The sequence below is a fragment of the Rhinatrema bivittatum genome, chromosome 5 (assembly GCF_901001135.1).
Source record: "Rhinatrema bivittatum chromosome 5, aRhiBiv1.1, whole genome shotgun sequence".
NCBI lineage: Eukaryota > Metazoa > Chordata > Amphibia > Gymnophiona > Rhinatrematidae > Rhinatrema > Rhinatrema bivittatum.
The window spans coordinates 13,253,090-13,280,602 of record NC_042619.1 but is presented as its reverse complement, the minus strand read 5'-3'; the positions used below and the strand labels follow the sequence as shown (position 1 = coordinate 13,280,602).

Below are 27,513 nucleotides of genomic sequence, written 5' to 3'. Positions count from 1 at the left end.
CTTATAAAGCCATCGAGTATGTGCATAACCCCTTTTTTTTTTTTTTGTTTCCATTTCTTGAAATTACTATCATTTTGCTGCACCTCGGTTGATAAACTTGGAACAACTATGCGCTGACACTCCCAGTTAAAGTAATCCTATAACCTCCAACTAGTCTGGACCAGTCCATTTAGTCCTGCATCCCTGCCTTTTCCATCATTGATGAAACTCTGGAAGCTGTTTTCCTCTTCGGACGTTCTACTCGCTGCCAATTCGAGGTCGCAGCCCCCCGAAGCTTCGTGACTGTCTCTTCCAAAGTAGACAAAGGGGGTTCCAAACACGCCTGTCGAAAAACCTCGGTGGCTTCCTTTATGGTTTTCAAACGATATGTCGTCCCATCCTTTTGAAAAGACAGGGAAAAAGGAAAATTCCATCTGTATCTTATGTCTGCCGCACGTAGAGCTGCTGTAACACTTTTCAATTCATATCTCTTTTTTAAGGTACTAGCTGCCAAATCCTGATAAACCGATACTGTAGTATTTCTCCAATTCCACTGCTTCTTCTTACGGGCCACCGCCAGAATGTTTTCCTTTTGCAGGTAGCTATTGAAATTTATTATAATATCTCGCGGCTTGTTATCTCTGCGGGCTCCCAATGCCCTGTGCGCTCTTTCTATTGTAAGGGAGTCTTGTGCTGAATCCCTTTCCGTGGACGTCGCTCCCTCCTCTCCCTGGTCAAGAAGAAAGGTGCAAAACGATTTTGCAGTCTCCATGCTGTCTCTAAAGTCTGCCAATTCAGGTATCCCTCTCAGTCGAATGTTCATTCTCCTCGATCGGTTTTCCATATCTTCCAGCTTATCTTGTAGAACAAGCAGTTCAGTATGAGTTTCAGTAGTTTTCTGGGTTAGGGTCTGCAGCGCTGCCTCATGGCTTTCCACCTGAACATCTAAATCATCAACTCTGTGTCCCAACGCCATAAAATCCTCTCTCAATTCAGAAAAGGAGTGTAGCAGTTCCTCTTTATTCTTCTTCATGTCTGCCCGAAGTTCGATAAACCAGTCTCTCATCGTATCCTCCCGAGATGTTTGTGGGGATAATATTGGCGCCTCAGAATCAGAGCCTCCCCCTCCACTCTCCTCAGGTCCTTCTGTTATGTCCATCCCTGATTGCCGCATCTCTGCTGCCACTTTGGTAAATGAGAACTTTTGTAAATCACTTTTTTTCCTGGCAGCCATCAGCTTAATGGAAGTTAAACCCCCAAAAATTGCCTGTTAGTGAATTGCCTAATCAGATCCTCTATAAATGAGGGGAAGATCACCGCCCAGCCACTCCACTGGTTAATTCGCTCCCACCTTTTCCTACTCAACACAGTCTGAACTCCCCCAACTGCAGGCAGCCCCACTCTTTTACAGGAGTCAGCAATAAACTGTTGAGGCTGGACTACCACACCGCAAAGGTGCTTCCCCAGTGTGAAGCTGAAGCGGGGCCACAAACCTCCTCCCTCGGATTTCCTCCTCTTCACTGCTAGTGCCACAAAGTCCTCGGGTAGCAGCTCACGCACTGTTTAAGGACTGCACTGGCCCCATTTTTATAAAAACTTAGAGGCAGACCCCAGCACGACGCCACAGACTTGAATTAATTGTTGTCTGGGCTAAGCCCTCCTTGAAGCCCACCCTTGCTGCAGCTGCCAAATGGAAGCAATGTACCGAAGTATCCGCTTCTTCCCTCAGCTTCGCGTCCAGTCACGCTGCCCTGTCTCGCTTTTTTTTTTTTTTTCCCCCCCTGCCCCTGTTCCCTCTCGCGGCTCTTACAAGTCGCAGCAGTTAGCGCACCACTTCCTCTCTTTTGCAATCCAGAATCTCAGTTGTCAGTCGCCGCAGGCCTTGAATGCACTCCACTACTAATAGTAAAATGGCGGGTCAGGTCTCGAGTCTCCAGCGCCCCTCCTCCATCACTCATGCAGTTTGGGTAAGCCGGGTCTTTGCACGCGATTTATTGGTATTTTTAAGTTTGCCCCTACGTTCACATTCATCCACACAGACAAGGCCTCTCCCATTCCCTGACGTGTTCGGCAGAAAGGCCGGTCGAAACGCAGGCTCACCACGTTACCACGTGGCGCTACTGTGCTCTTCTGTTATGTTTACCTCTAGATGTGTCGTCTGGCCAGGGGATGCCTCTCCACGTCCCCGATCGCTGTCTGCACTTTTCAGCAAACTCGTTTATTTTGTGCTTACTCTGCATAGAAACATAGGATCCGGCAGGCTCTGTAGTACCACGGCAGAAATTTCACAGCAAAAAAGAATGTCCAAAATGGCGATCGGGAGAACCTCGGCCCAGCTATACCTGCAAGAGTGGCGCTCTGGTCTCTCAAATAGCTGCTTTTATTTATAATCAAGCGGTATGGAGTTGATCAGCACCGCTCAAGCATTCCGATGGGGTGATTAACAGCGCGGTTTGCACATTTTTTAAAAGCATTCTTTAATCTTCAAGGAGGAGCGGGACGGGAGCCCCTTGCTCACGCAGCCATCCAGTCACGTGGCCAACCTAGGGGTAAATTTTAAAAAGCTACGTGCGGGCGTCCACGTGCGCGTGCTACCCGGCGCGCACACGTGCGAGCAGGTGCACGCATGTTATAAAATCGGGGGTCGGCGCGCACCCTGCGTGCGCCGGCGCCCGTGGCCTTCACCCGTTCCCTGCCAGGCTGCTCTGATTTCGGATTGGCCTCGGAGGGAACTTCCTAACCCCCTAACCTAACCTCCCTTCCCCTATCCCTCCCGCCCCCTAGCCCTATCCTAACCCCCCTCCCCGACCTTTATTTTACCTGTTGCTCCTGCTGGCACGCGATCCTCCGACATAGCGGCAAACGGCTGCTGTGCCGGAGGCCTCTGGCCCCAACCCCTCCCCTTTTTCGAAGCCCCGGGACATACGCGCGTTGCCAGGCCTTTGTAAAACAGGCCCGGCAACGCGCGTAGGCTTTTGAAAATCTGCCCCTTACATTGTAAGCCCGCTGGGGATAGGGAAATACTTATAGTGCCTGAATGTAATCTGCTTTGAAGCGCTGAAAACCAGAATATAAAAAATCTAAATGGTTGAGTTGTGCTTATTGTTATAGTTGCTTGAAGGCTGTTTATTTTGGGATCTTGCCTTTACTCACCGGCTTAAGCTTGCTGGTCCACCTTCTTCCTTTGCTGGAGTTTATTTTTGCAGATCCAGGAAAGAGATTTTATTCTAGGATTCGTTAGGGATAAGGGCAGAGTGATCTGGGAGTGCCATGAGGGGGGCATGCATGCTTCTCCATTTGTCCCAGTGTTTTTTGCAGGCGGCAGTTTTGTCTCAGTGGAAGTCTGTAGCAATCTGATGTCAAATAACTCACTTTTTTTTTTTTCCCAATTAGGCACTTGGACCCAGTTTGGCTAATTTAGAGCATTTTGTTACCTTTTGAGTTTCAGCAGGTTATTTTTATTAAGTTGGGCCTTAAATGTTTGATTCATACTTCTATAAAGCCCTAGCTCTGGATTTGTTTGTTTGTACTTGAACAGTTGGGAAGAACATTTAGGTTACCAATCTCGCCCCACACCTTTCCCTCCCTACACAAGCATCTCCCACCACCCTTTCCCTCCCTATCACTACCTTCCTCCCACACATCCCTTCCTCTCCCCTCCCCCCTCTACACTCCCTGCTCTCCTTACCATAATTTATCCTCATCAACAAGCCATTTATGTACATATGTTATATACTATAGTCTAATGTTCCATGTACTCCTGTTAGTTCTGTTACAACTTGTTATATTTATTACCATGTTATAATGTAAAATATTCTTATATCTATTTAATACCATGTTATAATGTAAAATAGGGCTGTTACCACCCTATTCCTTTAGTTATCTGGAAACCGATGTGATATCTCGATCGAATGTCGGTATACAAAATAAATAAATAAATAAATAAATGTACAAAACAGTACATCGAGTCTGCCCCGCAAGTGTTTTTTTTTTTAGGGTGCTAGCAGGCTACAGCTAAGCCTTAGAGGAGTAGCACTTGTTGCTCCATGCAGGCTACCCCCTAGCAGGCATTTAAAAAGTCACACCATTTCTTTATTTCCATTCTCTAGTCAGAGGTTTCTGCCACAGCCTTCTGAATTCCATGACCATTCTTGCTTTCACCACCTCGTCCAGCATCCATCTCCCTTTCCGTGAAGAAATATTTCCTTACATTATTAGAAAATTATTCCTTACCTGCTAATTTTCGTTCCTGTAGTACTCCGGATCAGTTCAGACCAGTGGTCCCCAAACCTGTCCTGGAGGGCCACCAGCCAGTCGGGTTTTTGGGATATCCACAATGAATATGCATGAGAGAAAATTTGCATATTATGGAGGCAGTGCATGCAAATTTTCTCTCATGCATATTCACTGAGGATATCCCAAAAACCCGACTGGCTGGTGGCCCTCCAGGACAGGTTTGGGGACCACTGGTCCAGACCATGGGTTATGCCTCCCTTCCAGCAGATGGAGACAGAGAAAAACTTACAGGGTGCCCTCTGATAACCAGTTGCACCCCCTGCGTCCCTTCAGTATTAAGAATATCAAAGCAAAGAACAACCGATGAATGGATCAAAACAGACGCCAAAACTGCGGAGTAACTATATACAGAACTGAAAATACTTGCAGACAAAGGAACTCGAAGAATCGAGAAACTTTGCATTTTCTGAGTTGCAACCTCGAGCTGGCTAGCTATATTTCAAGACAAGACATAACAACCACCGGGTGGGCATCTGGACTGATCCGGAGTACTACAGGAACAAAAAGTAGCAGGTAAGGAATAATTTTCTTTTCCCTGTACGTACCCGGATCAGTCCAGACCGTGGGATGTACCAAAGCTTCCCTAAACAGGGTGGGCCCCGGATAGCCCTGCTCGAATAACTCTGTTGCCAAACGAGCCCAGACCGGGAGGTTGCAAATTCAAGCGATAATGACGCGCAAATGTGCGTAACGATTTCCACGTTGCGGCTCTGCATATCTCCTGAGAAGACACAGCTTGCCTTTCCGCCCAGGAAGTCGCTTGTGAACGAAGTGAATGTCCCTTTACTCCAACCGGAGGACACTTGCCAGCGCCAATGTATGCAGTCGATATCGCTTCTTTCACCCAACGAGCGATAGTGGTCTTAGAGGCCTTGTTTCCTCGCTTGGGACCGCTCCAAAGAACAAACAGATGATCCAACAGTCGGAAGTCGTTGGCGACTTCCAGATAGCATAGAAGAATGTGCTTATCATCAAGCCGCCGGAGCTCTCTGGACTCGGCCTCCGGGAAAGCTGGCAGCTCCACCGACTGATTCAGATGGAAGGCTGACACCACTTTAGGGAGAAAAGATGGCACCATAGCCAAAGTCACCCCTGAATCCGTGAAACGGAGGTATGGCTCTCTACAGGATAGTGCTTGAAGTTCCGAGATCCTGCAGGCTGAAGAGACAGCCACCAGAAAGATTTAAGGTTAAATCCTTGAGTGTAGCCGCCTGCATGGGCTCAAAAGAAGGGTCACACAGAGCCCGAAGAACTAGGTTGAGATTCCACGAAGGACACAGGGTCTGAACGGGCGGTCTCAGGTGCTTCACTCCTCTCAAGAACCTCACCAAGTCTGGATGTGAGGCCAGGGGAGCCCCGTTGCGACGCCCGACCAGGGACCCGAGGGCCGCCACTTGCACCCGTAGAGAACTGTACGCCAATCCCATTCCGAGGCCCTTCTGCAGAAAGGATAGGATCTGAGCCACTGCAGGGCGACGAGGAGTAACCACCCCCTCAACACACCACGCATAAAAAACTTTCCACACACGAACATAAGCAAGCGAGGTGGATGTTTTCTTGGATCGAAGGAGGATAGAAATTACTTCCTCAAGATAACCTCGTCTCCTCAGTCGCCGCCTCTCAAAAGCCAGGCCGCAAGACAAAAGCGATCTACCTGGTCGAAAAATATGGGACCCTGACGAAGAAGGTGTTGAAGGTGACCCAGATGAACTGGTCCGTCCACTGCGAGGATAAAGCATAAACATTGGCAAGTTAAATGTAAGACATTGATAAGACAGGCTAAGAGAGAATTTGAAAAGAAGTTGGCTGTAGAGGCAAAAACTCACAGTAAAAACTTTTTTAAATATATCCGAAGCAGAAAGCCTGTGAGGGAGTCAGTTGGACCGTTAGATGATCGAGGGGTTAAAGGGGCACTTAGAGAAGATAAGGCCATCGCGGAAAGATTAAATGATTTCTTTGCTTCGGTGTTTACTGAAGAGGATGTTGGGGAGGTACCCGTAATGGAGAAGGTTTTCATGGGTAATGATTCAGATGGACTGAATCAAATCACGGTGAACCTAGAAGATGTGGTAGGCCTGATTGACAAACTGAAGAGTAGTAAATCACCTGGACCGGATGGTATACACCCCAGAGTTCTGAAGGAACTAAAAAATGAAATTTCAGACCTATTAGTAAAAATTTGTAACTTATCATTAAAATCATCCATTGTACCTGAAGACTGGAGGATAGCAAATGTAACTCCAATATTTAAAAAGGGCTCCAGGGGCGATCCGGGAAACTACAGACCGGTTAGCCTGACTTCAGTGCCAGGAAAAATAGTGGAAAGTGTTCTAAACATCAAAATCACAGAACATATAGAAAGACATGGTTTAATGGAACAAAGTCAGCATGGCTTTACCCAGGGCAAGTCTTGCCTCACAAATCTGCTTCACTTTTTTGAAGGAGTTAATAAACATGTGGATAAAGGTGAACCGGTAGATATAGTATACTTGGATTTTCAGAAGGCGTTTGACAAAGTTCCTCATGAGAGGCTTCTAGGAAAAGTAAAAAGTCATGGGATAGGTGGCGATGTCCTTTCGTGGATTGCAAACTGGCTAAAAGACAGGAAACAGAGAGTAGGATTAAATGGGCAATTTTCTCAGTGGAAGGGAGTGGACAGTGGAGTGCCTCAGGGATCTGTATTGGGACCCTTACTGTTCAATATATTTATAAATGATCTGGAAAGAAATACGACGAGTGAGATAATCAAATTTGCAGATGACACAAAATTGTGCAGAGTAGTTAAATCACAAGCAGATTGTGATAAATTGCAGGAAGACCTTGTGAGATTGGAAAATTGGGCATCCAAATGGCAGATGAAATTTAATGTGGATAAGTGCAAGGTGATGCATATAGGGAAAAATAACCCATGCTATAATTACACGATGTTGGGTTCCATATTAGGTGCTACAACCCAAGAAAGAGATCTAGGTGTCATAGTGGATAACACATTGAAATCGTCGGTTCAGTGTGCTGCGGCAATCAAAAAAGCAAACAGAATGTTGGGAATTATTAGAAAAGGAATGATGAATAAAACGGAAAATGTCATAATGCCTCTGTATCGCTCCATGGTGAGACCGCACCTTGAATACTGTGTACAATTCTGGTCGCCGCATCTCAAAAAAGATATAATTGCGATGGAGAAGGTACAGAGAAGGGCTACCAAAATGATAAGGGGAATGGAACAGCTCCCCTATGAGGAAAGACTAAAGAGATTAGGACTTTTCAGCTTGGAGAAGAGACGACTGAGGGGGGATATGATAGAGGTGTTTAAAATCATGAGAGGTCTAGAACGGGTAGATGTGAATCGGTTATTTACTCTTTCGGATAGTAGAAGGACTAGAGGACACTCCATGAAGTTAGCATGGGGCACATTTAAAACTAATCGGAGAAAGTTCTTTTTTACTCAACGCACAATTAAACTCTGGAATTTGTTGCCAGAGAATGTGGTTCGTGCAGTTAGTATAGCTGTGTTTAAAAAAGGATTGGATAAGTTCTTGGAGGAGAAGTCCATTACCTGCTATTAAGTTCACTTAGAGAATAGCCACTGCCATTAGCAATGGTTACATGGAATAGACTTAGTTTTTGGGTACTTGCCAGGTTCTTATGGCCTGGATTGGCCACTGTTGGAAACAGGATGCTGGGCTTGATGGACCCTTGGTCTGACTCAGTATGGCATTTTCTTATGTTCTTATCTGCAAACCATGGCCGGTGTGGCCACTCCGGCGCTACCAGGATCACCGCGCTGCGATGTACCTCTACCCGTCGTAGGACCTTTCTTATTAGGGTCCATGGGGGAAACACGTACAGCAGAATGTCGAGAAGCCAAGGAAGAACCAGAGCATCCACCCCTTCCGCTCCGTGTTCCTGTCTGCGGCAGAAGAAGCGTGGAGCTTTTGCATTCCGTTGAGTTGCCATTAAGTTGAGATGGGGAGCCCACCATCTGCGGACAAGCAGAGTCATTGTTTCCTCGGATAGCTCCAACTCTCCGGGATCTATGCGTTGCCGGCTCAAGAAGTCCACCTGAACATTGTCCACACCGGCGATGTGAGATGCCGCCAGGTGGGATAGGTGCTGTTCCGCACAGCCCATGAGCTTGTCCGTCTCCTGAGAGTCGTGACGACTCTTCGTCCCTCCTTGACGATTGATATATGTCACCGTGGTGGCGTTGTCGGACAGGATCTGCACCGCCCTGTGGTGCACCAATGGGAAAAATCTCTTCAACACCAGACGAACCGCCCTCGTTTCCAGGCAATTGATTGGCCATTTCGCCTGCTCCGTAGTCCATAGTCCCTGGGCTGACTGAAACTGACACACAGCCCTCCCATCCGTCAAGACTGGCATCCGTGGTCACAACCACCCATTGTGGTGTTTCCAAGTCCACCCCCTGAAGCAAATGAGGTAGATCGAGCCACCAATCCAGGCTGTTCGTGGCGAAGTTGGCAGAGGCAAGGGGGCTTGAAACTCCTGAGACACCGGCTTCCATCTGGAAAGCAACGCCCTCTGCAGCAGACGCATATGCGCAAATGCCCAGGGTACTAAGTCTATAGTGGACGCCATTGAACCCAGAACTTGCAGGTAATCTCACGCCATGAGGATTGCTAGACCACGGAGGCGTTACCTGGGACATGAGATTGAGCGCCCGGTCCCGTTGCAGAAAAACCCGGCCCAGGCGGGTATCGAAACGGGCTCCCAAGAAATCCAGAGTCTGCGAGGGCACAAGGCAGCTCTTGGCAAAATTCACCACCAAGCCAAGAGAGCTGAGGAGGGTCAACACCCTGTCGACCGACTGGTGGCAGAGATCCTGGGACTTCGCCCGAATGAGCCAGTCATCCAGGTAGGGATGGACCAAGATTCCCTCCCTCCGGAGCGCCACTGCTACCATCACCATCACTTTGGTGAAGGTCTGGGGAGCTGTCACCAGACCAAATGGCAGAGTTTGAAACTAAAAATGCTGGCCCAGGATCTTGAACCGAAGAAACTGCTGATGTTCCCGGTGGATGGGGATGTGTAGATAAGCCTCTGTGAGATCCAACGATGCCAGGAATTCCTCTCCGCAAACTGCCGCGATAATGGAACGCAGTGTTTCCATTCAGAAGTGGAGAACCCTGAGAGCCTTGTTGACGGTCTTGAGGTCCAGGATCGGACGGAAAACATTGTCCTTTTTGGGAACCATGAAGTAATTGGAATAATGGCCTAACCCATGTTCCTCTGGTGGGAATGGTAGGATGGTCCCGAGGTTGAGGAGCCTGTCGAGGGTCTGACGCACAATTTGTTTTTGCAATGGTTCGCAAGGTGAGAAGAGGAACATGTCTCTTAGGGGCCGAGCAAATTCTAAAACATAACCGTGTTTTAGAATATCCAGTACCCATTGATCCGAAGTGATCCTGACCCACTCCTCGTAAAATAGGAAGAGGCGTCCCCCACTCTGGGAACCGGGGAGTGGGTCGGCGATCCTTCATTGGGCAGAATTTGGAGCGGGACTCTGAGATGAACCATCCCAGGAGGGTCTGCGTCCCCGAAAGGACTGGGACCAAGCTTGGGACCTTGATGAAGGAGGCTTCTGTGACACTGGTCTTGATTGCCGAAAATGCCTTTGTCCGCGAAATCGATTGCTTGAAGCGCTGAAAGATCGGGAAGTCCTTGGCCGATCCTCAGGGAGCTTATGCAACTTGTTCTCTCCCAGGGATTTGATGATCTGGTCCAAATCCTCGCCAAACAGAAACTTGCCTTTAGTGTAAAACTTTTTTATTAAACATACACAATTGAACAGACAAAATGGATCCGAGATGCAGTTTTTCTGATACATCCCTGATCTCAACTATATACATCACTTAGAAGAAAACCTACGAAACTTGTCTTTAAATGGGAGAGCGCCCAATCGAGACTTGGAAGAAGAGTCCGATGACCAATTCCAAAGCCATAAGAGGCGCCTAGCCGAGACTACTGAAACCATCGAACGTGCTAGGACTCGTAAGAGATTGTACAATGCGTCTGCCCCATAGGTTATCACTGCCTCCAGGTGTTCCGCTTGTTGGGCTTTATCTGGTGGTAGCTCCTGAGCATCGAGCAGCTGTTGGACCCATCTCAAACCTGCCCTCTGCATGAGGGAACTACATACCACCGCCTGGACTCCCAAGGCGGACACCTCAAAGACCCGTTTGAAGTACACTTCCAATTTGTGATACTGGAGGTCCTTTAAAGCGGCTCCACCCATGACCGGTATGGTAGTCCTCTTTGTGACCACCGTCACTTTAAGGAGCCCCAGGACTTCCTCCGGGAGAGGACAGAGTTTGTCCATGGCTCGTCTAACTCATAGACTAGACTCCAGAGAGTCCCATTCCTTGGATAACAACTGTAGGAGCCTTGGAGGGGAAACGTCTTCGCTGGCGGGTGCAATCCCGCTAATACAGAATCTCCTTTGAAAGCTCCGGAACTGGTCCCCAAAGGATCCTGAGGCACCTCAATATCCAATTCTGAAAGGACAAGGGGATAAGGTGCTCCAGTTCCTCTCTCTGAAAGACACGCAAAACATGGGGATCATCCCCTTCCAGCTGCACGCCTGAAGCGGGATCATCTTGATCCTGATCTGAGTCTGCCGGAGATGGATCCTGTGAGCCAGAATGGGGTACTACCCGGACCCGGGAAGTCCCCTGAGAGGCCCCACCATCCACCCGACTCACCTTAGGGGGAGAGGGAGCCGGAGGAGAGCCATCCTATTGACTCATACGTGCCAAATATGCATTGTGCATGAGGAGAACAAAATCCATAGTGAAAGCAGGTGGGGGAGGGGGCCCCCGAGGGAGGTGCAGCAGGAGCGGGTCCCGGAACTACCCCCACCACGGGGGGATCCTCTGGAGTTAACACAGGAGGAGCAGGGAAGGAATCCACATGCAGGCTGCTATTTGGCTGGGTTTCAGCAGCATCTCCCGAATTCAAGATGGCTGCCGTTCCTGCGCTCGGTGCGAACGGGGCCGATCCCTCTGATGGCCGTCGCGCTTGTGATCGCGAGTCCTGCCGATCCACTGCTCTCGAGGAGCCCTCCCCGCCGGGGAGGCACCGAGAGCAAATCCCTTCACTGGAGAGCCGTGTCCCGGGTTCCCCGCAGGCGGAGCATCGCGCCGAGCATGGCATGGGGTCGAGACACGCGACTGACTCATGAGCGTACACCCCCGAAAACCTGGCAGGAGCAGGCAAGTCCGACTACCCTCCGCTCCGAACAAGAACGCAACCGCCTGTAAGATAAAAGCAGGGACTGGCCGAGGAAAGCCGCGTCTCAGCCAGCACTGCCCTGAGGCAAAAACTTCTCCGGGCAGCCGGTTGCAGTGCAGGGGGAGAGGCTGGACCACCAGCTTACACCCCCGCGAGCCAGGACACTAACAACAATCACCTACTTGATCTAAAAACAGGTGAAAATGCAAATTCTGTTTCCCTCAGGAACTTTCTGATTATTAGTATTATTGTCCAACAGACAAGAGAGAGGAAAGTAATTAGGAAACAAACTTTCCTCAAAGTTCTTTTATAAATTTTTTTTTTTTTTTACAATTGATCCATTCAAAGGAATAAGGTAATATCGGAGGAAATAGGGGATCCAAACCCTTTCCTAAATTTCCAGCCCCCAAAATTAAAATGCTGCTAAAGCAGGACCGCAGGTTCTGCCTTCCTTCATCTGCTGGAGACAGAAGAATACTGAAGGGACGCAGGGGGTGCAACTGGGTATCAGAGGGCGCCCTGCAAGTTTTTCTCTGTCTCCATCTGCGGGAAGGGAGGCAAAACCCAGGAGTCTGGACTGATCCGGGTACGTACAGGGAACCCGATTCTGCCCCCCTTGGAGTTTCATAGATTTACAGGACTATTCAGATACTTGGCTTGTAATTTGTAAATACATTTTCCAATGCTCTATTTCTCTGAGCTCGGCAAGTGCGCTCAACTGAAGAGTTTCACTCCTGACAGGATTAGTAAATGGGATGTTTCTTTTTCTCCACTTTGCTGGCACGATTGTGAAATGATTGGTTCCTTTCTTCATATATGGCGGAAGCATCCCGTTATTAAGAAGTTTTGGATTGGCATATGTAACTCCCTTATTAAAACTTCAGGGCTAAATATGCCCTTAATAATGTCAGTATTTTTGCTGGGAGAAGGTATATGGGATGATGCCTGTGGTTAATTCAATATCTATTGCTAAATGGTGAGAATTTTCTTAGTGAGAAACTGGAAAAGTGAGTGACTGCTGTCTTGGTATGATTGGATGCAGAAAGTTGGGAGTATTACTCTGGAAAAGCTCACACATTTATTTAAAAATATATAGCCTGCACTATTCCAAGCTTCAAGGCATGGAGGAGTAGCCTAGTGGTTAGAGCAGCAGGCTGCAAACCACGAAAGCTAGGGTTCAAATTCTGCTGCCACTCTCCTTGTGACCTTGAGTAAGTCACTTTATCCTCCATTGCCTCAGGCACAACCTTAGGCCTAGGTTAAAAACAAAAAATTAGGGTCCAGGCCCCCACCCCATATCCCCCGACACCCTGAAACTTTAAAATGTATAGAGAGTCCCACGTTGGGGCACCCCCTCACACCCGGCCCGGTCAACATCATTTTCCAAAACGGTGCCGACCTGACCTTGCTCAGCCATGTGAGAGGGAATAGGTCCAGGGATCGGACCCACTTTAAATTTGAGAGGAAGACTCGGGACCTGCATTAGAGTCTCAGGCCTTCTGCCTCACATTTGCTGCTTTTCAAAGTAAAATTAGTTCTTACCTGTTAATTTTTGTTCCTGCAGTACCACGGATCAGTCCAGACCATGGGTTGAGCCTCCTGTCCAGCAGATGGAGACAGACCAAAACTGTAAGGGTATCCTGTATCAGGACAGAGCCTACCCTTCAACCCTTCAGTATGACTATTGTCAATGCAGAAAGTATAAAGAGAATCCTCAGGAATCAAGCAAGTAACAAGAGAACTCAAGTATGAACCAGAGAACTCAGCAAAAACGTTAACAATTGTAACTATAGGAACTCTGTAGAGGAAAAAACGCTCTTGAATCATTGACATCACTGAGATGCTTCCGGTGCCTCAATTAGAACCGTAGGGTATCCGAGAATTCTGACCATATCCTGCAAGGGAAGTAGAGAAAACTTTGAGTGGACAACAGAGAGTACAGGGAAGGGCGTCTGGACTGATCCGTTGTACTACAGGAACGAAAATTAACAGGTAAGAACTAATTTTCCTTTCCCTGTACGTACCCGGATCAGTCCACCATGGGATGTACTAAAGCTTCCCTAGACAGGGTGGGACCGAACAAGTCCCGCTCTAAGCACCTGCCTTCCGAAAGAACCAAAGACTGGCGCTTGAACATCAAGGCGATCATGCCAAGCAAAGATATGCAGAGATTTCCAAGTCACCGCCCTGCATATTTCCTGGGGAGAAACAGATTGACTCTCCGCTCAGGAGGTGGCCTGAGACCGCAAAGAATGAGCCTTCAGACCCTCAGGAATCATTCGGCCTTGGCAGATATAGGCCGACGAAATTGCCTCCTTTAACCATCGAGCAACTGTGGTCTTAGAAGCCTGTTTGCCCCTATTTGGGCCACTTCAGAGGACAAAGAGGTGGTCAGAGACCCAAAATTCATTTGTGACCTGAAGGTAACGCAAGAGGACGTTTAACATCCAGACGGCGAAGGTCATTGCCGGCGGGACCCGCAACATCCTCAGCAGAGAATGCCGGGAGTTCCAGCGACTGGTTGACATGGAAGGAGGAGACAACCTTCGGCAAGACGGAAGGTACAGTCTTAAGGGAAACACCCGAATCAGAAAAAAACGCAAGAAGGGCTCCTGGCAAGACAACACCTGGATCTCCGATACTTGCCTGGCGGAGCAAATAGAGACCAAGAAAACAGTCTTGAGCATCAAGTCCTTGAGGGTAGCCAGACGAAGAGGTTCAAAGGAAGCACCACACAGAGCCCGAAGAACCAAGTTAAGACTCCACGAAGGACAAGTGACTCGGACGGGTGGCTTCAAATGCTTGACCCTTTTGAGAAAACGGACCACATCCGGATGAGACATTAGCGGGAGACCTTCCACACTGCCGAGGGCGGACACTTGGACGCATAAGGAGCTGAGAGAAAGGCCCTTGGAGAGGCCCTTCTGGAGGAAGGAAAGAACCAAGGAGACCGGGGCAGAGCGAACCGATATCCCCGATTCTGCGCAAGCCGCTTCGAAGACCTTCCAAACCCGGACATAGGCGAGCGAAGTAGAAGTCTTACGGGCATGCAGTAGGGTAGATATAACCTCCTCCTATATCCCTTTTTTCTCAATCTCCACCGTTCAAAAGCCAAGCTGCTAGACAGAAGCGATCTGCCTGATCGAAAAATACTGGACCTTGCCTGAGAAGATGCAGAAGATGACCGAGATGAAGAGGGCTGTCCGTTGCCAGATTCACTAGATCTGCGAACCACGGTCTGCGCGGCCATTTGGGAGCTACGAGAATGACTGGACCCCTGTGGAATTCTATTCTTCTGAGAACCTTTCCCACCAGGGGCCGGCGGGGGGGGGGGGGGGGGGGGGTGGGGAAAAGAGAACATGTAGAGGAGAATGTCGCTGGGCCAAGGAAGGACTAGGGCATCCACCCCTTCCGAGAAGTGTTCCCTCCAGCGGCTGAAGAATCGGGGAGCTTGGGCATTGCCCAAGGTTGCCATCAAATCCATGTGAGGGGTTCCCCACCTGCGAACAATCAGCTTCATCGCCTCGGCGGACAACTCCCACTCGCCGGGATCGAGATGCTGCCGACTTAAAAAAAAAAAAAATCGGCCTGCACATTGTCCTTGCCCACTATGTGAGAAGCTGCCAGTCGCTCCAGGTGACGTTCCATCCAAAGAGCTTGCTGGCCTCCAATGCCACCAGGCGACTCCTGGTGCCCCCTTGACGATTGATGTAAGCCACCGTAGTGGAATCATCTGAAAGCACACACACCGCCCTGTGGCGAATCAGCGGGAGAAAGGCCTGGAGAGCCAGACGGACTGCTCGGGCCTCCAGACGATTGATGTGCCAGCGGGACTGTACCGGGGACCACCGTCCCTGACAAGATTGTGACTGGCAAACTGCTCCTCAGCCTGAGAGGCTGGCATCCGTTGTTACTACTATCCAGTGCGGCGTCTGTAAGGATATGCCCTTCAGGAGGTGCCGGAGCGAGAGCCACCACTGCATGTCGCCGATGGTAGAGTCGGAGAGCGGGAGATCCATCTGAAACTGTTCCGAGACCGGCTTCCAGCGGGATAGCAAAGCTTTCTGTAATGGACGCATATGTGCAAAAGCCAATGGGACCAGGTTGACAGTGGAAGCCATGGTCCCCAGTACCTGGAGGTAATTCCAGGCCGTAGGGAGAGGCATGAGGATGAAATTGTGGACCTGGTCCATCAGCTTGAACGCCCGAACGAATGGAAGGAATACTTTGCCTACTTGGGTATCGAAGCGAGTCCCCAGGAATTCCAACACCTGCGAAGGGCTCAGATTGCTCTTGGGAAAGTTGATAATCCAGCCCAGCGAAGCGAGTAGAGCTAGAACTCGGGAACGGCCCGGCCATGCGCTTGGATGATCTGTCCCGGGGCACAGGCTTAGGATCTGCCGAGGAGGGGCCCTTACCCCCCCGGAAGACAACCGGAGCACAAATTTTCTCGGGAGAGCCTGATCGCAGGCTCTCCACAGGCCAGGCAGACGGCCAAACGCGGCATGACAGAGAAAAACCGCTGAGCTGTAGTGCCCGAGGGAGCGGAGGCAGGAGAGCGAACCCTGCCCCTCCAGTCACTCAATCCCAACTGCCTGCACGAGAACGAGCCCGAAGCAAAAACTTGTTTTTTTTTTTCAGAACGATTCAATCGGACAAGCAGGGGAAAGAAAGCCTCTCTGCTGGCAGTACCGGGGGAAAAGGCATCCCGGGAGAGGGAGAGAGAGAGAGGGCTATCTAGGGGGAGTGACTGGACCACCAGTATCGCCCCACAGCCGAGGACCACCGGGAAAAGGGAGCCTAGGCTATTTTACAAACAAGGGGCCAAGCCCCTCTAGGCCCCCCAAGAGCGAGGAGACAGGAACTGTCTCCTAAGAGAAAAAAACAAAGTCCAATTTCTTTCTATTTTTTTTTTAAACCAGTGAAGAACATCAATACTTGCTTGATCCTGGTATAAGGAAAGAGAAAACCCCACGAGTAAGGGCTAAGAAATGAGCACAGGGAAGCAAAGGGTGAGCTATCGCATCTGCTGGAGACAGACGAATACTGAAGGGTAGGCTCTGTCCTTATATAGGATACCCTTACAGTTTTTCTCTGTCTCCATCTGCTGGACAGGAGGCTCAACCCATGGTCTGGACTGATCCGGGTACGTACAGGGAAAAAGGTGTTATTTTATCAAGGCTGACCACCTTCTTAGTTGGCCACGATGAAATATTTGCATATGATTGCCTATGCATGATCTTTTTTGCATGCATTTGCATTATTCATGCATGCAAATCACATGCAAATAAGGTCATTATAATGGAGGGGGGGTAGAAAAGCAGGGAGATGCAAAATATCATGTATATCGCCACAACAATACTTTATCGTGTGATATACGCTATGCAATGTGCATTAGAGCACTAGCGTGGCCTGATGAATCTCCCAGTTAGATTGTGAGTTCTCTAGGAACAGGGAGAATGCCTACAGCACCTGAATGGAATGCACAGGCATGAGATAAATACACTAAATGAACAAACAATAAGGTGAGGTACAAACAACAAACTGAACTACTCCATTTCCTAACCCTTTCTGACACAAGGTATGAGAGGCAGCAAACCATTTTAGAGGCTGGATGGCCTCTTTGTTTTCCTTATGTGAAGGGTTGACCGTCATGCCCGATATGGAACTAGCTGGTAGCTCCTGGCTGGATGGCCTCTTTGTTTTCCGTATGTGAAGGGTTGACCGTCATGCCCGATAGGGAACTAGCTGGTAGCTCCTGGCTGGATGGCCTCTTTGTTTTCCTTATGTGAAGGGTTGACAGTCATGCCCGACAGGGAACTAGCTGGTAGCTCCTGGCTGGATGGCCTCTTTGTTTTCCTTATGTGAAGGGTTGACAGTCATGCCCGATAGGGAACTAGCTGGTAGCTCCTGGCTGGATGACCTCTTTGTTTTCCGTATGTGAAGGGTTGACCGTCATGCCCGATATGGAACTAGCTGGTAGCTCCTGGCTGGATGGCCTCTTTGTTTTCCTTATGTGAAGGGTTGACAGTCATGCCCGATATGGAACTAGCTGGTAGCTCCTGGCTGGATGGCCTCTTTGTTTTCCTTATGTGAAGGGTTGACAGTCATGCCCGATATGGAACTAGCTGGTAGCTCCTGGCTGGATGGCCTCTTTGTTTTCCTTATGTGAAGGGTTGACAGTCATGCCCGATATGGAACTAGCTGGTAGCTCCTGGCTGGATGGCCTCTTTGTTTTCCTTATGTGAAGGGTTGACAGTCATGCCCGATATGGAACTAGCTGGTAGCTCCTGGCTGGATGGCCTCTTTGTTTTCCTTATGTGAAGGGTTGACAGTCATGCCCGATAGGGAACTAGTTGGTAGCTCCTGGCTGGATGGCCTCTTTGTTTTCCTTATGTGAAGGGTTGACCATCATGCCCGATATGGAACTAGCTGGTAGCTCCTGGCTGGATGGCTGCTTTTTTGATGCTGTCTTTTCTCTAGTGTCCTGGGATTAGGTACTCTCTAGGGGGTTGGGATGGGGGATTTTTAGGTGGGGGCTCTGATTGATTCAGAGACAACCAACACGAGCCATGATGACTTTTTTTTTTTTTTTTACAGTCTGATTATGCAGACATTAGGGAAAACACAGGGCTGCATCTGTGGCCAAGTCCATAAGCAAAACACATCTAGCAGCTCTGACTGATACATGGGGGTAACCTGCTCGGCGCAGCAAATGCTACCGTGGGAAACTTGCTGGGCAGATTGCATGGGCCATTGGTCCTTTTCTGCAGTCATTTCTACATTTCTATGTTTTGGCTTGATAAGGTTAAATGCCTATAATTCCCTCTGCTTTCTATTGTATCATATGTGGTTGTTTTTGTTCCTATGCTCTGTCTACCTATATGAAGCTGTCTCTCCACATTAATTTGTGCTATAACATTATTTAATTTCAAAATATTTATAATCCGCCCTATCCGAACCTGTAGCTCAGAGCGGATTACAATTTAAACACACAACAATCATCTGACATACAATCCAACTACTACAAACAATAAAACTAAAAAAAAAAAAAAACAACCCCACATAATCTGGATATGCCAAGCATAAACTCAGCCTTCAAAGGCTCGAGTGAAGTAGAAAGCTCTGAGCTGCTTCCTCAACATACGGCAACCTAAAATCTCTCGAATGATTACTGGCCATAGAGCTGGCCCTGAACAGTAAAACGCTAGCCGCCAAGTAGCCTCAAACTTCCTTGCAAGACAGCACTAAACAGCAAATTCTGATCCAAGGACTGCAGGGCACTGGTGGGAAGATAAGGCAAGGGAAGATCTTTTAGATACTAGGGCCCTCCCCCCCCCTTAATACTTTATATAAACAACTTAAAACTGGCCCTGTGGAACCAAGGGTTCAGCTGTTTAAATGTATTGTAACCCGCCTTAAGACCACAAATGTTCATAATGCTGCTGTTTCTTTTTTTCTTTTTCTGGTTTTTTTCTGGTTTTTTCAATCACATATTCTGACACACACAAAAAAAAAAAAAAAAAAAAAAAAAGGAAAGGAGTTTTCAAATTTCCTTTTCTAAAAATGTAGGTAAATGGAACCCATAAGCCCATCATGGACATCCTGTCTGAGAGCAATTAACGCACCGGATCAATAGTAGACAAGTCATTGAAGGAGAGGTCGATCCAGGCCAGCCGATTGGGCTCCTCCATCACTCTTTCCATCACCTCAGAAAAGTTGGTCAGTTCGGTCAGCGTGTTATTGTTCAGGCGGATTGCCTGGGTCATCAATTTCCCCTCCTTGGTCCGCTTCAGAGGTTTTATGCCATGACGTGGCTCCTCCAGCAGGACATCTGCAAGGAATAAGAAGGGATGCGGGACAGTTAGAGCAGTCAGGCCGGGCCAGGAGACCGAGCAACAAACAGAAAAGTGGAAAGAAAAACAGGAAGAGAAGACGACACCAGTGAAACAAAAACTCAAATTTCTGAGCAGAGGGAGAATGCAAGAAGCAATACAAGAACGACGAAGAAAATAAGACAGACAATGCAAAGCAATAACAGAAAGCGCCAAAACAAATTAGTCACAATGAAAAAGTAGAGCAGAAAGATAATGAAACTTTATACCACCAAAAATACATTTGTTTACAGAAAATCAACAAAGCAGTTGGGTGAAGTTGATGCCTTCATTGAGGTAGTGAAGGCTTCAGAACTGCTAAAGTCCTTGTCACTAGCTGAGGAAGGAACCTTGGCAGTCCTGAGCCCAGCATCTGAAGACATGTGCTGGCCTAAGAAAAATAAGCACCAAAGGACATGGGTGGAGCTGCTTTCTTTCAACTACAGCAAAAGGAGGAGAGAGCGATTCATGAAGATACACAATCTAACTCAATCAGTGCCTTCTCCTCCTGCCACTCACCCCAAGGAAAATGTTAACCAAAGTACTTGGTTTTCTTGATAAGCAACATGTGGCCAGTAGGTGGCAGCAAAAAGGTTTTAATCCGGCAAAAGCTGAGCTTGGTGCATTCAACGTACACTCAGGATCAGGGTTATGTGGGAAGCCAAGCTGGAAGCACTGGCTAGTAACACTGCCTTTGAGAACAGTGAAGTACCCTGGCTGGCCTGAATCCCACAAAGTACAGGTAACTCTTGGTTGGATGCAGGGGCACATCTGGAAGTCGAGAAGGCCATTATGGGTTTCTCCAACGGAGGCAGGGAAGGTCTTGCTTCACAGCCCTTAAGGTTTTGAACTTCCAACACACCTCCAGATTGAAGATTGTTCCAAAAATAAAAGTTTACTGGGGTACTTGTGAAATGGTAATGATTTAGCCAAATGTTCACCTTTGTCTGCTGACATCTGTAAGCAGATAAAACAAATTTACAGGCCATCGGTGAGAATAACTGCCACCAAAGCAGTAGCATTCTCTGACTCCAAGATGCCTCAAGATACTCTTTAGAGCTATTACCCACCATGGGAGTACAGCTGGTGGCCTCTCAAAGCAAACTCCTTACTCTAGCATGAGATCCACACTCGCTCCCGTAGCTTCTTGTCTGAGAATCCACCCGGACACTTATGAAGAAATTCCTGCTGCCTTTCCTAGGTATGAAAGCTCCTCAACAGCAGACCACAAACCAGTGGAGCTGTATTTCCATTTTTCCTCAAATATCCACAAATCTGGGGAATGTTCCAAAGAGTATTAAACCTAAGAGAAATTTCCCTTTGGAAGGAATCTTTCCAAGGTTCCTACTCAGAGCCCCTCATGGTTGCTCCAAGCATTCACTCCCATTCCTGCAGCTCCAAGAATTCTGTCTTTGAGTCCTGGATTGTCTGAGTGGAAAGAGCACACAAACCTTTGGGCTCCTTTACTATTCTAAATCTCCGCAATCAAACGGGGAATGGCAGTAAAATCGCCTCTATGCTATGTGTCTTTGGAGACACATACATCAGGACAGGGACTATACTGGCCAGTTAAGAGACATCTTGGCCAGCCACAGCTCAGTGGCAAATATTGGGCACTGTCATGCAAAGGTTCCTGAGTTTGATTCCAGGCTCAGACATTTCGCTCACCAGGTCGGCCAGGGCTTGATGTGATGTCTATCATCTGTAGACTGCCCCACGAATGAACATCCCAAGTCTGGAGAAGCAGATCAGGCAGACTACAATGAAAATGAAGAAGCTGAGTGTCTTCTGCCTATGCCAAATCACCTTCTCCTCGGGTTAAGTGCTGATAGCTGGTGAAGCATGAGAATCAAGGAGTGAGAAGCCTGGAACACAGAAAGATGCTGAACCAAACCAGAAAACCAGGAACTTGAAAGAGGTCAAGCAAGAATCCAGAGGGCAGAAAATGGAGATGAAGATGTTTTCTGAATTTAGGTAACAAGGACAGAGTTGGAGTATGAGGACCAGGAAGTAGACTCAGCTCTGACAACTGACTGACAAAAAAGCCTTAAGCAGGAAACAAGATAGCTACAGGGAGGAAAGTGAGTGGCACAGAGCTGGAAGCCAGGATAGATAGTCCAAACAGTTCATAATGCAACCTGCAGGCCAGAGGTGAAGTCGGCAAAGGATCCTCACATTGGGGATGCTGTGAAGGAGGTGTTCACAGCTCCTGGTCAGGAGTACAATGATAACACCTAGTGGTCTAGTTTAGGGTCTATGATTGCAGAGCTCTGGAAGGAGCCCTAGCTGAGGACTCTAGCTGCAATGACTGGATTTAAGTTAGCTGAAAAAAATCCCATGGGCCTGTTCCCAGTCCCAGTGTTGACTGAGCTAGAAGCCCAAAGGAGCAAGAAGAATCTGCTGGACCAAAACAAAATAGGCATCTCAACGTGGCCATGTTGAAATGCTCCCGGAGGATCTACAGTGTTGAAATATAGTGAACATAAGATTTGCTATGATGGGACAGACCAAGATCCATCAAGCCCAGTATCCTGTCTCCAACAGTGGCCAAGCCAAGTCTGGCAGATTCCATAAAGTAAATACAAACCCTAGAACCCTTGCTTAAAAAGTTAAGAGAGTAGAGCGATTAAAGGTATTTCAGTTGGGAAAGTAAAGTTTAAGTTGGCAACGTTTGTGGATGATCTTTTGCTACATGTTTTGGGTCCTAGGACATCTGTGGAGGAAGCTCTAAGGGAAATTGGGGAGTATGGGACCCTAGTAGGCCTCCGATTGAATTTGGATAACTTGGAAGCTTTACCTCTCACCGATATAGTTAAATGACTGTGGGATAACGATTTTCCTCTGAACTTGGCTGGTGAATTTAAAATATCTAGGAATTAGAATTACAAGAGACCTTACTAAACTTTATAAGACGAATTTCCATTTATTATTGTTGGCCAGAGAAAAAGCATTACCGAGCTGGACTTTTCTATCAGTTTTCTTTTGATTGCTAGAATACATCTATTTTGCATGATGACAGTCCCTAAGAGGATTTATTTTTTCCATTTTTTACCATTGAATCTGATAGAAAACAGATTTTGGCTAGATAGGACAGGTTTTGTTGAAAGGCCCCATATAGCCTTGGGGAAGCTAATGCAATCCTTAGATCAGGGAGATTCCCAAGCAATCATTATAGGCAAGGACCCCCTCCCACCCCAAGAGCACCCTAAATAGTTGGGGGCATAGTACCCCACCCATCTCCCCCCGGCCCCCAAAGGTATATAAAAACTCATTGGTGTTCCCCCAAAACCACCCATAACCCCAATTTAGCTTGTTTTATATTCCACATTCTCCATAACATGATTGACGCGGAGCCTAACTCAACATTCACAATCAAATATAACATTTACTAGACAAACTACAAGCCTTACATATTAAAAGAAAATGAACAACTTAATATCCACAAGAGCCTGTAACTCCTTAAATCACATGACCGGGGCAAGGTCGGGTTGGCGCCATTTTGAAAAGTGCCGATGGGCCCAGGGCTGGGGGGTGCCAGGGGCCTCTTTGAGGGATTGAGGACCACTTGTTAAGGTTCGGGGGGGGGGGGGGGGGGGGCATTGTGTTGCAGAGGACACTGAACACCAGTGAGTTTTCCTATACCTTTCAGGGCTGGGGGAGGGGAAGGAGAACACTATACTCCCAACTATTTAGGGTGCCCTTGGAGTAGTGGGTGGGAGGGGGTTTCTTACCTATAATAAATTCCATGGGAAGGAGGGGCTGGGGAGGGTCACTTTATTGATGACAGGTGTGGCGGGGGGGTTGTCGCCACCTGTGGCACCTATTCTTTTTTTAACCTTTTGGGGTATTGGGGGGGTCCACCTCAACTGGCAGCCCCGACTCAAACTCAATTTCCCGATTTTGGGGGCTGCTAGCTGTGTTCTTTTGTGCTGCGTTGTTTGGGCCATGAGACAAAAGGATGCACCATACAGCTGCAGTGTTTTATAGGAGGAAGGGCCCCACTATGGTGCGGCCACCCTTCCGTGACAGTGGGACCCCTCCCATAAAAAACAAATTGCAGCTTAGTGGCTCTAGGCCTTTAGTGGCTAAGTGGAAACATGAGCTAGCCATGCAGTTGACAAAGAAGCAGACAGCACAATAATTAATTAGCACATTATCTGCAATTTTATTCATGTCCTTTTGAGGGGACCCTAAAACAAATTCTTAACATGGTATTTATCATTCCCATAAATGGGCTCTGCTGGTTAAAATTGTGTAGTAAATGTAATTAAGAGGTGGGCACTATAGGTCGTTTATTTTGGTCATGTGAGATTATACAAAAAGATTATGGCCCAGAGTACTGGGGTGCATCAGTGGAGTTTTGGGTCTAAATCTGTACCTTAATGTGGAAAATATCTTTTTTGGAGCAACGTCTTCTCTTTCCATGGGCACCACATATAAAGGTGAATTTTAAGAGCCGGGTGCATGCCAAAATTGGGAGAGGGGCGCGCATGTGCTCCACACGATGCTATAAGCCGCCCACATGCACGCACAAATCCCGATGTGTAAATCTCTCACATTGGAAGAAAAGAATGGGCTGAATGTGGGTGTAGTATGGGCCCGAGAGATGTGCATACAAGTATCTAGGCACCTAGGCGTGCACGCAGGTATAGCTGAGCGTAAACATTTCCAAGCATCTATGAAGTGTTTGAGGGGTCTGGTGTAACCAGGGGAATGCAGGCTAAAGAACTGGGGGGAGGGGGGGTGTTGGAGGACCTAGCTGTAGACTGGAGAAACGGATTATAGTGTGGAAATGCGCTTGTTATAAAATTCCCTCACTGGCGCAGCTCCAAGCCAACGTTACGCGGCTGTGCGCACACATACACATGCCAGGGCTACTTTATAAGATGCACACAGGATATAAAATTGCTGCGTATCTGGCCACACACCCATATACACATGTATCTGTGCACCTGCGTGCCCGTTTGAAAGTTACTGTCATAGCAAGCTTGCTTACTGTAAATGGTGTTTTCCGTAGATAGTAGGATGACTTAGCCATTATCTGTGGGTGACATCATCCAGCAGCATTGAACAGACTTGTCTCTCCAAGCTAGTAGATCTTTGAGCTCTACTGAGTACGTGTGGGCGTTGCCTCCTTAGTCTATATCAGAGCTACTTCTAGCTATATGGTCAGTTCTCCAGGGAGGCAGGTGGCCATTACATGGCTAATTCATCCTGCTATCTATGGAAAACACCATTTATGCTAAGCAAAATTGCTTTTTCCATCAATATGCAGGCTGAATTGGCCATTACATGTGGGGAGACCCAAGCTATGGATTGCTGTGGAGGGTTTACTGAATAAGCAACCCAAACCCTACCATGGAGGGTAAACTACTGTGAGAACAGGTTATGCAAAACTGCTTCTCCAAATTGATAGGTTGTTGAGTCAGTAGTGGGATGTAAAGGGGTGTACTGATGACTAGTCTGCAGCTTTGTAGATGTCCTCAAGAGACACTTTTCATAGATGAGCAACAGAAGAAGCCATAGCTCTCACTTGATGAGCTTTGACAGCGTCTGTAATTCGCAATCCTGCCAATGTGTAGCAGTGCTGAATGGACACAGCTATCCAATTAGACAAAGTTTGCTTGGCGATTGGCATTCCTAGTTTTTTGGGTTGCCTGACACAAACAATTGAGAAAATTGACAAAGTGGCTGAGTTTGTTTCTTGTAGTACACACCAAGGCTCTTTTGCAGTCCAAGGTATGAAGGGATTTTCCCCTTCATACGCATGAACTCTTGAAAAGAAAGTAGGCAATACAATGAATTGATTGATATGAAAAGCCAAGATGACCTTCGGCAGAAAACTCGGGTGAGTATAGAGGACCACCCTGTTGTAGAATTGCATGCATGGAGGCTAGTGAATGAGAACTTGGAGTTCGCTGAATCTTCTGGTTGATGAGACTGCTGCAAGGAGCAGTACTCTCCTTGTCAAGAACTTGAGAGAAACTGACTCCAGTGGTTTAAAAGAAGATTTCATAAGTTGAGAAAAGACAATTTATTTATTATTTTTATATACTGACATTCGATCTCAATTGAGATATCACACCAGTTTACATTCAGGTACTATAGGTATTTCTCTATCCCCAGAGGGCTTACAATCTAAGTTTTTTTTTGTACCTGAGGCAATGGAGGGTAAAGTGATTTGCCCAAGGTCACAAGGAGCGACAGCAGGACTCGAACCCTGGTCTCCTGGTTCATAGTCCACTGCTCTAACCACTAGGCTATTCTTCCTCCCTAATATTGAAGTCCCATGGAACCAGTGATTTTTGTACTGGAGGTGCAATAGACCTTTCATGAATCTGAATATTTATTTATTGTTTTTTTTGTATACTGGCATTCATGTACACATATCACATCGGTTTACAGTAATGGGCAAATGTCAGTTTAGAAACATATGCAATTCAAAATTAAGTCTAAATTAACAGTCATGGTTTCAAAATGTTATAAAATCTCTTAAATAGGCAACTAAAATCAAAACAAACTTAAAATCATCATCATAAAATCATAAGACATATAAAATGATAAAATTTATAATCAGTGTAAAATTATTGAAAGGCTTGATTAAATAGCCATGTTTTTACACCTTTTTTTTAAAGGTTTTAATATTGGATTCCATCCATTCATATTAACAGATGAGTAGAAATTGGTTTACTGTCCGCCAGAACATGGTATGCCACTGAAGATGTGGTGTGACATGAGTCAGGTCTGTTATTATGGTTTGTAGGTTTGCGGGCCCCTGGGCTGACAGTAGAGATGGAACCGCCCACATGGAGGAGCCCTGCGAGGCTCACTGTCAGGAGGTGAGGTGTCAGCAGACGTCAGACACAGCTGTGGAACAGAGTCTTTATTAGAGAGAGAGAGAAAGAGGATAGCTACCCGGAGAGTGGGTAGTGTAGAAGCGACACGGTAGTGGTCCGCAGAGTGAAGTACACCGCAAAGTTCTTCAGAGGAGAAGGCTTGGTAGTGGCCTGCAGCGCAGGGTACACCGATAGAATCCTCCTGTGGAGATGAGATGGTAATGCTCTGCAGCGCACTCACGTAGAGATATGGCAGTGGCCTGAAGCACAGGGTAAGGGTTCCCACGAGGTTGGTGTGGTGGGTCCACAGTGAGAGTACTCGAAGGTGAGATCCAGGAAGTAGAACTCTGTAGTGGTCCACAGCACGGGGTACACCGGAGAGCCACAGGATCAGAAGAGATGAAGTACTCACAATAGGCAACGTTCCAGCAGAAGCCCCGGGGAGCAGTGAATGTCCCAGATGGTAGGCCCTCTGAGGAACGGATAGCCAATAGCAGAGAAGGGCCCCTGAGGAGCGGATACCCAGAAGGGAGAACGCCCAAGCATTTGAAACGGAAGTCCGTGAAGTGAGGAGTGGAATCAGCAAAGATGGAACTCGTTGCCAAGTCATCAGTGATCAGGTTCAGTACGCTTAAGTATCCGGGAGTGGAGACATCAGAGGGGAACGCCCTCGAGGTTCCTGCCAGGCAACGCTTAAGACTGACGCGCTCGCGCCTGTCCTGCGCAAGATGGTGGTCGGCATTGCCCACGCCATCCCGGGAACGCCAGGTGGGGTGGCGGGAGCTGGCGGAGGCTGCCACTTTCCCCAATGGAGTCAGAGCAGAGAAGAAAGAAGTGAGCATGAGAGGTCGCAGCCGTCTGCGACTGACGGGCGTAACAAGGTCAAGTAAGTATTTTAGCAAATGCTTGGGTTTGCATGAGTATGGGTCCAAATGCAACATATGGAGTATCTATTCCATTTGAAGGCATAATTTTTCTTAGTTGAGGGCATTCTAGGTGAAACTAATATGTTTTCAATTTCTGTATGGAAACAGAGGTCCACGATTACAGAGCATGCAACATTCAAACTGTTAGGTTGAGGGCTGAGAAGTTGGGATGACACAGTGTCCCTTTGTCTTGAGTTAACAATGTTAAGGTCTAACCCCAGATGTATGGGAGGAATCCTGGATAATTGAACACGAGATACAAACTATATCTGTCTGGACCATACTGGAGTGATGAGGATCAGAAGAGAATGATCCTGGAGAAGCTTCTATAGTGTTCTGGGGATCAACAGT

At 47.7% G+C, this 27,513-nt stretch overlaps 1 protein-coding gene across 4 annotated transcripts in view; it reads right to left on the bottom strand.

The window, feature by feature from the left end:
• The window catches only part of LOC115091808 (leucine-rich repeat-containing protein 51-like), an 89,825-nt gene that overhangs the window by 7,454 nt on the left and 54,858 nt on the right, over positions 1-27,513 (bottom strand). For all 4 annotated transcript variants that reach the window (XM_029602031.1, XM_029602032.1, XM_029602033.1 and 1 more), the window contains one exon: positions 19,155-19,360. In XM_029602031.1, coding sequence (XP_029457891.1) covers positions 19,155-19,360 — 206 coding nt within the window. The remainder of the gene's footprint in view (positions 1-19,154; positions 19,361-27,513) is intronic.